Here is a 13,205-nt window from a genome sequence, read left to right as displayed (position 1 = left end):
TGAAACTTCATGGTTTACTGCATGATCAGCTCCAGATTTATCTGAACTTACTTCTTTTCGTTAAACTTTAAATTCTATCATAGCAAAGGAGATGTAAAGCTCAATTCATCCTAATATATGCATACCTGTATAGGGAAAAGGAATGGGTTTTCAAGACTCACAATTAACATTTAAGGGGAAATGGTTCTAAAAGACTTACACTTGCTAACTGTATAAAGAAAAGGATAGGGTTTTAGAGACTCACACTCGGCATTTAAGGGGAAATGGGTCTAAAAGACCTGAACTTGATACCTGTATAAGGAAAAGAATATGGTTTTAGAGACTCACACTCGGCATTTAAGGGGAAATGGATCTAAAAGACCTACACTTGATACCTGTATAAGGAAAAGGATATGATTTTAGAGACTCACACTCGGCATTTAAGGGGAAATGGCTCTAAAAGACCTACACTTGATACCTGTATAAGGAAAAGGATATGATTTTAGAGACTCACACTCGGCATTTNGAAATTTCTGATGCTGAAAAAATTAGAGAATTACTTAGAATTACGCGGTGGACATGCCTTCCCGCCATAATTTGTTTGCATTTTTATGCTTTGAAAATATTTTTTCAGTATTTGAAATTTCATGGTTTACTGCATGGTCAGATCATTTACCTGAATTCACTTCTTTTCGTTAAACTGTAAATTTTATTATAGTAAGGGATATGATAAGCTCAATTCATCCTAGTATATGCATACCTGTATAGGGAAAAGGAAAGGGTTTTAAAGACTCATTCTTAACATTTAAGGGGAAATAGGTCTAAAGACCTACACTTGATTTGATACCTGTATTAATAATATTTCTCAACGTAAATAATAATAATTTCTAAAACTAAACAGATGGCACTCTGCACAGTAATGCGAAATCATATCATTTATTGTAATCAGTTTCCTCCATCTGCTGTTTTTAGACAAGCAGCACTTGAGAGAATCTACATTTTCCCAACGGAGGCTGTTCAATTATGTACGGATGGAAGCAAGAACGAAGACAATCACACCGGGAGTGGGATCTTCATCAAAACTCAGATGAGCGAAATTAAGATCCAGAAAAGGAATCCCGACTACTGTTCCGTTTTTAGGAGCGAGCTTATCGCCATTGATGATGGACTTGCCTGAATACTGTCTCTTTCAATTCCGAAAGAGATTTGGATCTTTACCAACAGTAGAAGCGCTGTTCAGCTCTTGGTTAGCTCGCACAGAGTGAGGGACAATACTAGCACGAACACCCTTTATATACTTCTACACCTCTCCAAATATTGTCGAATTCACGTACAATGGATACCCTCACACGTAGATATATAAGGCAATGAAATGGCAGATAGTTTAGCCAAGGCAGGTGCAGCTGAGGCCACTGGGCCTCCGGTGTCTCTTACCTCCTCAGAGCTCTTCTCCATTGCTAAAGCCAAAAATAAATCAGCATGGCTCACTCCACCTAGTCACAATTGGTACCAGGGTACCAGACCGGGCAGCTGTTTGACAGCTGACAAAGACCGACAGTCTCAAACCGCCATCACACGTCTCCACTGTTGACACCTGAAATCATTGAGGTACTCTGGAGGAGAAAAGTGTTTTGCCCTCTGTACCAAGATCTCTTCGGCCCAGGAATCCCCTGAGCATCTACTGGATTGCCTCGGTCTTTTAAAACAACTCAACTTATAGAAGGACCCTTACTTGTTTTAGACTTTTTGAAGGTGAACAAACTCATGGACCTTGTCTAGCTAGGCTGGAAATGGGGATTTGAAAGAAAAAGACGAAAAAGAGTTTCCTCCATGCCACTGTATCATGAACATCATCCGTGTTTTGTTATTAAATATATTTTGTTAAAGGCGTTTTGTTTTTCTTTTATTCTTCAAATCATCGTATGAATCCATTATTTAAATCAAATGTACTCAACTTTATCAAATTCTTAGTCCCAGGTTGGTGAGTCAATGTTAAATATGATGAGATGATTTCGGGGTTTAATTATTACAAAACACCTTTAACAAAATATATTTAATAAGAAAACACGGATGATGTTCACGATACAGTGGCATGGAGGAAACTAATTACAATTAATTATATGATTTCACATTACTGCTCAGTGGGCCATCTGCATTGAGAAATATTATTAACAACCAGTATAGGGAAAAAGAATGGGGTTTAAAGACGCACACTTGCCATTTAAAGGGAAATGGGTCTAAAAGACCTACACTTGATACCTGTATAGGGAAAAGAAATGCTTTTTAAAGACTCACACTTGACATTTAAGGGGGAAATGGGTCTAGAAGAAATTAGTCTTTTGCAAATTTCTCCTCATACATATAAAAAATTCAAAACTATTCAGGTAATAAGAAAAAAAATTCTTTGGATTCCCAATTCAACGCCCTTTTAAACTGAATTATTTCGAAAAGATAGTTGAAAGATTTTGATATACAGCTAATTCGAAATGAGAATTAATTTTAAAATAGTTCTTAAAATACAATATTTAACATCAAATTTATGTGAATTCAAAATTTCGACAATAACGAATGTTTAGAAAACGATATGAAAAAGAGATTGGCAAACAAACAAATCACAATCAGAAAATTTACTTCAATACTATTTATATACTTATAAAGTTTATTTATTTGTCTGAAATAAAATAGGCAGGTTTTTAATATCATTCATTATTATTTACTGTAGATTAACTGGGTGAATTGTCATGTATGTCATTTTTAATAAGTTCTTTCTTACATTTTAATATGCTAAGCATGTTAATATGTTTTACTCTTTAAAATGTGACATTATATAATGTTATGTTATGAAAAAGTATATTTTTTAATACTTCGGAATTGATCTTTGCAGAAATTTGAAAATTATGAGCATTATTTGTAAGCGAGGTTTGGCCTAACTTGTAAAGATTTTTTTTTGTCGCATTATTATTTCTATACAGTTTATGATTTTTTAAAATATGGATATGGAACTATAAAATATCCAGTTGTTTTGACATTGTGGCAATCAAAACAAATGATTATATGTTTTATGTATCTAATCTAAACTAAGATAATTTTTTGTGGCATTGTAGCAGTACAATAACGATACACAAAGAGAAACAACTTTTATAAAAAAAATAATTTGTTGTTACCTTGTTAAATGAAATATTCCATTAATAACTCTGAAACGAAAATAATTTCTTAGTTAACAAAACCCCTTCAGTCGGATCATTTATGAAAATATTGTTTCAGAATTAATGTAAAGATATTTCGATCATTCTCTTATTAATATTGTGTTGGTGTGCAGTTTAATGTTTCATCTTATAATAATGTTAAGAATAATGTTTACTCTTTTAAAGAATAATGTTTCAAAGAGAAGTTTTTTTTATACATAATTTTTTCATTTACTGAAATATTTTTCCAAATTATCTTGCTACATTTATTTGTGAAAGAAACACTGTTTGTCAGATTCAAAAAAATTTAGTTTGAAAACTTTTGATAAAATAAATTTTATTGAATGTTCCGTGAACATCGTCTTTAAAACATATTGTTTTGAAAGTAAAAACATGTTTTCAAAATCTGTTAAGTTATTTTGGGGATAAATAATCGCATATAAATGTCCCATAACTAATTTAATTTTAAGATGAAACTGAAAAAGTAGTTATTAGAGCAATTCCTTAGATTTATTTCGACATGCTTTTAATCCCATTTTCACATTGACTCATCTCGATATTGATTCATCAGAATTTGATAAAAAAAATATAACGTGTGTGTGTAATTTTTTTACCACACTTTCGGTAAGTATTCGGACAAATATGCATAAAATAAGTGATTATGGAGCGCCTGGCCATTTGAACTCTGCTCATGTTAAAAATGTTAACTATTTCCAATTTGCGAGCATGTTTATCAATGCTGAGCATTGCTAATATTAATTTATTTATTTCTCATGTCTATCCTTAATATGAAACTACTCTAAAAACAAAAATGCGTTGAATTTTTTATTTTAACACATCTATAAAACTTTCTCGTGGTTCAAATGTATTTAAGCATTCCCAGTGACAAAATTGAAAATTTTGGAAGTTTTCTTTTAATAAGCGAATACATAAATTTTACCAATGATAAAATATAAGTTTCGTGAAAAAAAATCGGTGCAATTAAATGAGAAATAAATTTTGTCGTATCTCGTTATAATCATAATTGATTCGTATCAATTCCTAAAAAACGTATTTTAACTGTAACATATTATAATTCTAAACGTATTATAATAAATATTACGTTTTTCAATCTATTTATTAAAACTAACATTACGAAATTAAATTTTTTTAATAATCTTTGTTTCGGTTGTTTCTCTATAGTGTAAATAATGCAAATAATGTCAACATGCATAATAAAAAATTGAAAACACGTGAAACTTTATTTAAAAAATTTTTATTTTTGCAAATATTTAATATTCATCAAATTAAATAAACATTTAGGCACATTGACATCTAAAATATATTTGGGAACAAATTGTTTTATTCAAAAGTAATTCCAAATATGGCAACTACATTAAATAACTTTCTCTTAATTACTCAGCAATTGTTAGGTTTGTTAACAAGTCTCTTTCAAAATTTGTTATGTTTTTAGCAATGAAAACAAAATGAACAGAAGTTTCTTTTGGTATGAAAACTTTTTGTATAAAGTACAATAATTATAATTAACACTATTTTCAATGTTTTTTCAACACAGTATTCGATTATCTGTTTTAATTCGTTTGGTATTGAATTTACGGGACATTTTTTGAAATACCTATTTCATTTGAGGAAATATTTTTGACTTCAATTTTGATTTCTTTATAGGCAGAAAAAATTGACAAACTTTTTAAATTATAAATCTTTAAAAATGATTTTAAATAACTATTATAGTAAGGAAATAGCGCAAATTTCCATCTAAATATCTTTTAAATATTATGTTTTACGTAATAAGCCTACGAAAAGAAATTAAATTAATTTGTTCAAGTTATCAAGTTTCTTCTTAAGCTCGCAATAGCTGTGCAATTATTTGGGAATAATAAGAAATGAGTTAATTCAATAAATTATTTGAAAAATAACAACAAAACTTACTTAAGGTACATATAAAATTGGAGAAGTTTTTTCAATTAATATAATAACATTCAATTTAAAATTAGAGAAGTTAATTTTTGCTACTCAAAAACCAATTATAAATTTAGGGCGTTTTTACGGATTGAAATAAAATTATTATCTGTATAATCAAGCAAATGTAAATTTCTTTTGTAACAAGTACAGTGATTTATGGTTATCAGTAAATTATTTTGATACTACATTAATTTTAAACCAACTTGGTAAACATAATATAAAGATAAACGTGTTCAAAATATTTTTTAAAAAAAATACGAAAATAATTGCGAAATCAAATTGCATAGTTTGCTTATTTTAATTGCTTATTTTAACAGTATTTATATTTTGAAGTCTAGTTATTTTAAAAATGAAAAGTTTTAAACCTTATTAAAAACTCAACCTTTAAGTATTACTTAAAACAAATTTTAAATATCGGTGAGAAGTTAATTTTACAATGAATGTTTACAATTTGATTCCTAAAGAAAATAATTGTAAAGGAAGTTGAGTAAAAAATATAACAACGGAAAGAGGTTTTAATTTATTTAAAGGATTTGGTTAATATATATAAACTATAAAAGTAGTTTTCAACTGTCAAAAATTCACAACTTTGACTATAATGTTATGGAGTATTTAATTGCTAAGAAAATCATAAAATAACAGTTAGATATTGCATAAATGGTTTTCAAACGAACTGTTAATCAAAAAAGATGTATATAAATTATATATAAAAGCTATGTTTCATTCAAAAATTATTTTATAAATACATTGCAATATTTTTAATGGTCCCAAAGTCATTCATTTAACATTTCTATATTACAGCATGCATAATAAATATAATACAATATACATGAATAGTGGTAAATATGGTTAGCTTGTTTTAAAATGATACATTTTGAAAACTACCACAGATTTCAATTAACAACTTCAAATAGACAATTACATGTGGATACATCTAAGGAGATACATTTGGACGTTCATTAAATAAGAATAAAATTTTTCCATTGCAATAAATTTGCCGGAATTGAAATCTATTTCATTTCAAAATAATACAAAACATCACTGTCATTTCAAAATTATACAAAATTTGTTACACAGAATTGTTATTTTGAAATTATACAAAGTTTATTACACATAATTTTTATTTTAAAATGATGCAAAAATAATAATTGCTGACCCTTCCGAAAATATATTAAGCGAAAAGGATACATCTCACGTTCATTGCACTTTTTGGTAAATAAACGTGTTCAAAATATTTTCAAAAATAGTACAAAAATAATTGCGAAATCAAATTGCATAGTTTACTTATTTTAATTGCTTATTTTAACAATATTTATGTTTTGAAGTCCAGTTATTTTAAAAATCAAAAGTTTTAAACCTTAAAAAGAATAATTAATAATTATGTAATATAATAAAATTTAATAATTATGCTATAAAATAAAAAAATAATAATGAATTCATTTTTTTTTAAAAATCAAATATTTGATAAATTATTAATTATTTGTTAAATTAATAATTATTAAGTTTCGTTTTAAAAAATGTCTTAAAGAAGCAAAATTGTTAATCGACTTGAACATGAAAATATTTAAATTTTTGCTTGTCATCATACACAAATTTACAAAATTACAACAGAAAAAAAGTATGCAGAAAATACTACACTGTAAAAAATATTACAGATCAAGTTACAGTAAAAAGTACTGGCACCTTGAGTGCAGCATTCGTAAAATCCATTTTTCTAAAATATCCAGTAAAATTTTATCCTGTAAATTACAGTAAAATTTTATATCGTAATTTTTACAGTAAAATTTATTTAATCATAGTGATTTTTCAGTAAAGATTACAATATGTCAGATTTTTTCTGTCATGAAATTTTACAGTAAAGAAGGATTTCACGGTAAAAAAATTACTAGCACCCTGAGTGCCAATGCTTTTTATCATAATTTGACAGTGTACTGCTCAATTATTAGTGTCAAAATCTACGATACATGAAAAAGTTTTTTTCTTCCGGAAATTTGCGTTCTGTTTGAATGATTTTCTTAACTTCACAGATCTTAATATACCGCTTAAATAAGCAGAAAAAAACTTTCAGTTACTTTTAAAAATTAATGTATTTAATTATAATAAATTATTGATTTTCAAAAATTTATTTTTAAGACTGGATTGTTTAAAAAAGCATTGTAAGTGAAATATCTTTAATCTTAATAACTTTTTAACTAATGAATGGATTATTATGTATTTATATTCAATTTTAAGCATTCCATGGGATAACTTTAAATATGCAAATTAATAAGAACAGACTACATTTTATGTTACGAAATAGTTTGTAAGAATTAACATTCTCTGAGTAACATACTTTTTTCCGATTGATCCGTTTTCTTGACCTACAAAGTCTGGAAAGGGGTAGTCGCAATCTGGATGAGATGGTTACAATTATTTAGACAGGACAGTGGTCGAAAGTTTGGTTTTCTTAATGTTAATTTAAATTTTTTGTGTATTTCACCAAATGTAATAAATTACTTAAGAGGAGAAAAAAAATTTGCTTAAACTTATGAAACTCGTTCATTTGAATGTGATGTTATGCCAAATAAGTTTTTTTTAAATATTTTTATTTTTGTCTTATTTATTTTAATAATAAGCTAAGATATTTCAAATGATTTTTTTAATTATTCAAAATATCTTTCAATCTATCTTTAAATGCCAAAATTCAAAATTTGAGCAGAATCAATCAAACAGTTCTTTATAAATGGAAATTTCAAAATATGAATTTTTGGATCCGTTTCCTATTTCGCGTCCTGTGTTGATTATTTGAAAGCAGTGCTATGATTAAAGCTTGTGATTTAGCTTCGTAAAAAAATAAATTAGTACGTGAACAACCTGAAACCTAAATCAAATTTGATGAGAATTTTCAGTAATCAGGGCCGTGCTAAGAACTTCAAATTATTAGTCTTTAAATTATTAAACATGAAAAGTATTCGCTAATTTTCGAAAGTCTTCGCCAAATGCAAATCTTAGCAATTTTTTTATATATTTTTCTTTCCGGTGGAAAAAATTATTCGCCAATACTTTCACCAAAAAACAATCTTATTCACCAAATTTACGATTTTATCGCATTTAGTGAGGTGGCAAATGCTTAGAGCGGGCCCTGGATAATGATATAGCAATTTAAGATGTAACAAATTTCAAATTCAAATGATAAACTTTTAACTCAACGTAAGTAACGTGATTTGGTTAATTTTTTTCAGTATCTTCGAAATCAGGCAGGAAAAAAAACGTTTCCACCTACCTAGTAGCATTTTTTTATTGACAATACGCATTTATGCACGTTCGAATGTAATATTTTTAACATTAACTAGATATAACTAGAGTTAAATATTCATTCTGTTTTGTAATTAGTAAAATAGTTGAAATTATATTCTATTTTAGACCACAACTATCAGTTACAACTATAATTATGAAACAAATAAGTAATTCAAATAATTTTTGCAATTTGCGTTATTTAGGAAAAAAAGTTTTAATGAGCATTTTTGATCTTTCCGATGTTTGGAAACATTAAATGAATTTTGCAATAAACCTTTTAGAGTTTTAGAAATATTGGAGAACCAATAATTGTTGTAATAAAGATATGATAATTTTTTCAAAGTTAGTAATCTAGGAAAAATAAATAACAGATTTTTATTTCCACCTAACTTTGCCGTTTTCGAAGAATGAATTTATCACATTATTCTTTTTCACATTATACGTAACATTGCGTATTTTTTTTAGAAACTTGTTCGAAAGAAAATTTATACTCTGTTTATTTAGTTTTGAGCAATCGTAGAGAAATGCTTCAACACTGTTATTATATAAACTAATAAAACAAATTACAAGCTATGTATCTATGAAAAATTATAATCATTTAAAACAATATATTGGCTTGCACAAAAAGTAACATACAATGTATTTAGAGAATTATTATAGAACCTAAGTAATTAAACTTTTAACTGCACTTATTTATTTTATTCCTGATTGAAAAACTTATTCTTAAGAGCTTAAGAATTTCTTTAAAATAGTATTTCATTTTTAAAAATATCTTAATCTATTAGTTAATAATGCCAACAGTTTTATGTCTTTAGAATATCTGGTTTTTGAAAAGTAATAGTATAATTGTAAGAAAAGTTTTAAAATACATCACCTTCCTTAAGAATTACTCATCATTTTTGTTTTAATCAAAATATCGAAAATTTAAAATTAAATTAATTAAATACATTAATGGTAATACTTCCAATTAGATTTTACAAATAACTTTATATCTGATCTAACAAAGGCAAAACTATAGCATAAATTTTACAAAACTTTTAGTTAAGCAACAAAGCAAATAATTTTCACTTTAATATAATTTTAAAAAAATAGGAATGATACTAGCTAGGAATTTGAAGCCTTAATGTAATCTACTTCTAAACTTAATGCATACAATGTCTTTTAAAGCCTTCAATTTAACAAAAAATACTTTTTTAACTAAGCAAAGCATTATTATTTTTTACAAGATTCATTTAAATCTGCTTTCTTCTCAAAAATAAAACTGATAAATAATTTGATGTATAATCCCTAATCTGGTTTATAAAAACTCTTCAGCTATTATAATAATTATGGTTGCTGTACAATTTCAAATTTGCATAGTAGAAGTATTCAATGAGTTAGGAAAAATAGTTTCTATGTCATTTTTATTTCAATAGGGTCAAGATGCAAATTTCAACAACTAACTTGCGAAGATCTTCGCATCATTGGTCACCATTACAAAAATTGATTATCATCTTTGGTTCTAATCAAGCTGATCTTCCTCTTTTAGAGAGATATTCCTCCACTATTTTTGAACGGTTCAGTTAGATAAACTGAGAGGGCACGATTAACACACACACACGACAACAAACTTGAACAACATCACCATTTTTTGCTCCGACGTTTTATTCCATGATGAACACTGAACTACAGAAAAGAGACACCAATGCATTCAATGGACCATGGAGTTTCAGGAAACACTAAATGAATTTAAGAGCCACATTTTTTTTTTAAATTTACTTTGTTGCGAATATTGGCTCGAAGGTATCACGGGCGAACACATTTAGAAATCATTGAGAATATTCTGTGATTTTTTAAAACAAAATTCAGGAATCATTCCGACGTGGTGTGCAGAAACATGCCGTTCTCAGGACTCGAACAAAAGCCTCTCGTACACGGATGTACCAAGGTCCATTCGTTTTCATGAGGTCTACGTCTTCTGTAATAGAGTTTATAAAATAATTAAAATATAATGCATGTTTTATATACACTTATACTACATAGAATTGCAACTTCAAATACATTCAATATAAATTTTTCTACATAGTTTTTTACATTAATCAAGATTTCGTTCAGATCAACAGCTAATCTTCTTTTATTAAAAATAATATTTCATAGCAATTTAAGTAAGATGGGGGTAACAAAGCTACTGTGTTAGGCTTAAAGAAAAAGGCTCTTTTATTTTATAGTCATTTAAGCATTTTCTTGAAATAAGATGTTATCTTCTCATTAATTTATATTCGTTAAATGTTACATTTAAGCATTTTCTTCAAATAAGATGTTATCTTCTCATTAATTTATATTCGTAAAATGTTACATTTAAGCATTTTCTTCAAATAAGATGTTATCCTCTCATTAATTTATATTCGTTAAATATTATATTCAAAAATGTGTACTTTTTAGCAAACAGAATTCATTAAAGTTGAACAGAAATGTAACCAACCGCTTGGAATCACTTTTAAACGTCCTTTACTTTATGTTCATGTTATTATTAACTCATGTTATTCTTCCATTCACTTTTTCCACACAACTTTAAAACAATTTAAGTAAAAAAGTGTGTTTCCAAAGCAAATTCCAGTTAAAATGCTGATTAAAAATTGAATAAAAACATAATTTTGTTTGAAAATGAAACAAAACATTAACAGACTAAAAATCATTCGAGGAAAAAAATTCTTTTTACACCTATTTATTCTTTAAATTTGAGTTGAAATATGTATCCGCAATTTTGGAAGAGCCAGAACTTATCTTGAAAAGTATATTTTATAGCTAATTGTAAGTTTAAGAAAAGGCACAATTAAAAATGATTTTAGATAATTGATACGAACTAACTTAGAAAAAATTATATTGGTGATGGGTAGAGTTAATGATAAAAATAGTGATACTTCAATTCTAATAAATATTAAAGGAGATAATAAGGAGTAAATGAGTTTTTTTTAATTCTTTCATTTTTGAAAACTATATTTTATTATTTATTTGAATTCCAAAGCTACAGTTTTCTTGATTTCTTTCTTTCTTTCTTGTTTTCCCCTCCTTTTTAACTTACTTAAATAAAGTTAGACCAAAAAAAATAACACTCAAATTACCAATTATGTTTTAGAATTCCTAACTTTCAATTTCTTGATGAATAAAAAGTCTGACGTCTTATGACGTTTTATTTTTTAATTCCCTTATTCATTCAGTAAAGGAACATTTTATTAGTGTCAATAATACTCTAGGGAGAAAAAAAAATTTAAAATTTAACTATAGAGTGTACAGTTACTAGATATACAAAAACTTTTTATTATATTTCAGTGAATTAAGAGAATTAGCTATAGGTTTGTTGAGCACAATTCTCAACACAATTTAAATTCTCGCCTTAAATTGCAATAGGCCTTTTTTAGGGACGTGTCAAAATAAAGTAATTCTATGCTTATAGCAGACCATAAGACAATGTATTAACTTCTACAAAATCAACAGATATTTAATTGAGCTGACTAGAACGTACCATAAGTAAATTGCTTGATACGGACAGCAATAGCTAAAAATATAACAACTTCTAATTTTATTAATAATTATAATATCTGATTATGTTAAAGTAAAATTCTGTGTGTTTACTTAGATACGAATTTTTTAACTTTTCAATGATGAGTTTATTGAATTATTTATAATGCTTTTTAAAGCAAAAAATTATATTCTTAAAAAAATTTCAAAAATAAAAATAAGAAATTTTTTAATTTAAAGTTTACAATAATACTTTTACAGACAAATAAACAATCGAAGAAAAAGAAAGAAAGAAGTTTAAGAGTTGCAACTATATATTTGTTCAAAATAAAGAAAAAATAGGACTTTTTTTAGGAGAAAAACAGCGAAACATGACATTATCTTAAAAAAAAAAAAGCTTTTTTTTATAGGAAGCTTCTTTTGAAGTTCTGGGTATTTACTGGGACAATAAAACCGTAATTTTTAGTAAAAAGAAAATACTGTATTCGCTAATATTCTCTCAAAATTCTTATAGAGAATTCAACAGAGAGATATTTATTAAGTTACATGATATAAATCGTATATGTTTAAATCGACTTCAATAGCAAGATTATCGTTTTTCTTTGATTTTCTAATCATTTACCTATATCAAAGTAGTCATTACGTGTTTAAAATTTCGTTTCACTTTGACGATTCCTCCTTGGTGCGCTAATTTTTTTGTCCATGAGTGTATATATATATATATATATATATATATATATCAGACTCAATATGAGAAATGAAGGCAAAAAGTATGCATATTCAGGGTCGCAATTAGTATTTAAGCTGGAAAAAAAACGATATCGAAGTCTAACGAATCACTATTAATAGATGAGTATAAAATATGGTGATATTATATTTTTTAACCATCGTTGAATAGCCGGCACAATTTAAAGTTTGCGTCTATCAATGTCAAGCATTATAATTTTGAGCCTAATCCAGAAGACAATGAGAACTCCTGTATCAAGTAATAGGAGAAATTTTTCCTTTGTAGAGGAATTTTTGGAGGAACTAATCCTCATTAGTGTTATATGGAGAGGAAAACCACGAAAACCTCCTGCGGTTAGTCTGACAGTAAGGAGACTCTAGTCCATTGTCCATGTAAAGACATTTTACGTCAGCGCTGTGGTTGGTGTGATCCGGGTGCGGAATTCGTATCGATCAGCCAACGCTGGGTTTCGAACCCGGATCACCTTATTCGGCATTCTATCTCCTGAGCCAATACGGTTTTGAAATATGGTTATAAGAAAGTTTGAACTTTCAATCAAATAGGTATTGATGTTCTAT

General features: G+C 27.3%; 1 protein-coding gene across 6 annotated transcripts in view; it reads right to left on the bottom strand.

The window, feature by feature from the left end:
* Window positions 1-7,707: 7,707 nt before the first annotated feature.
* LOC107436690 (uncharacterized) overlaps window positions 7,708-13,205 on the bottom strand; it is a 114,507-nt gene continuing 109,009 nt past the window's right edge. For all 6 annotated transcript variants that reach the window (XM_071181435.1, XM_071181437.1, XM_043045194.2 and 3 more), the window contains one exon: window positions 7,708-10,359. In XM_071181435.1, the coding sequence (XP_071037536.1) occupies window positions 10,247-10,359 (113 nt within the window). In that variant the 3' untranslated portion in view covers window positions 7,708-10,246. The remainder of the gene's footprint in view (window positions 10,360-13,205) is intronic.

Source organism: Parasteatoda tepidariorum, chromosome 1, assembly GCF_043381705.1.
Source record: "Parasteatoda tepidariorum isolate YZ-2023 chromosome 1, CAS_Ptep_4.0, whole genome shotgun sequence".
Taxonomy (NCBI): Eukaryota; Metazoa; Arthropoda; class Arachnida; order Araneae; family Theridiidae; genus Parasteatoda; species Parasteatoda tepidariorum.
Note: the sequence above shows the minus strand (reverse complement) of the source record. Positions and strands in the feature narration are given on the sequence as shown.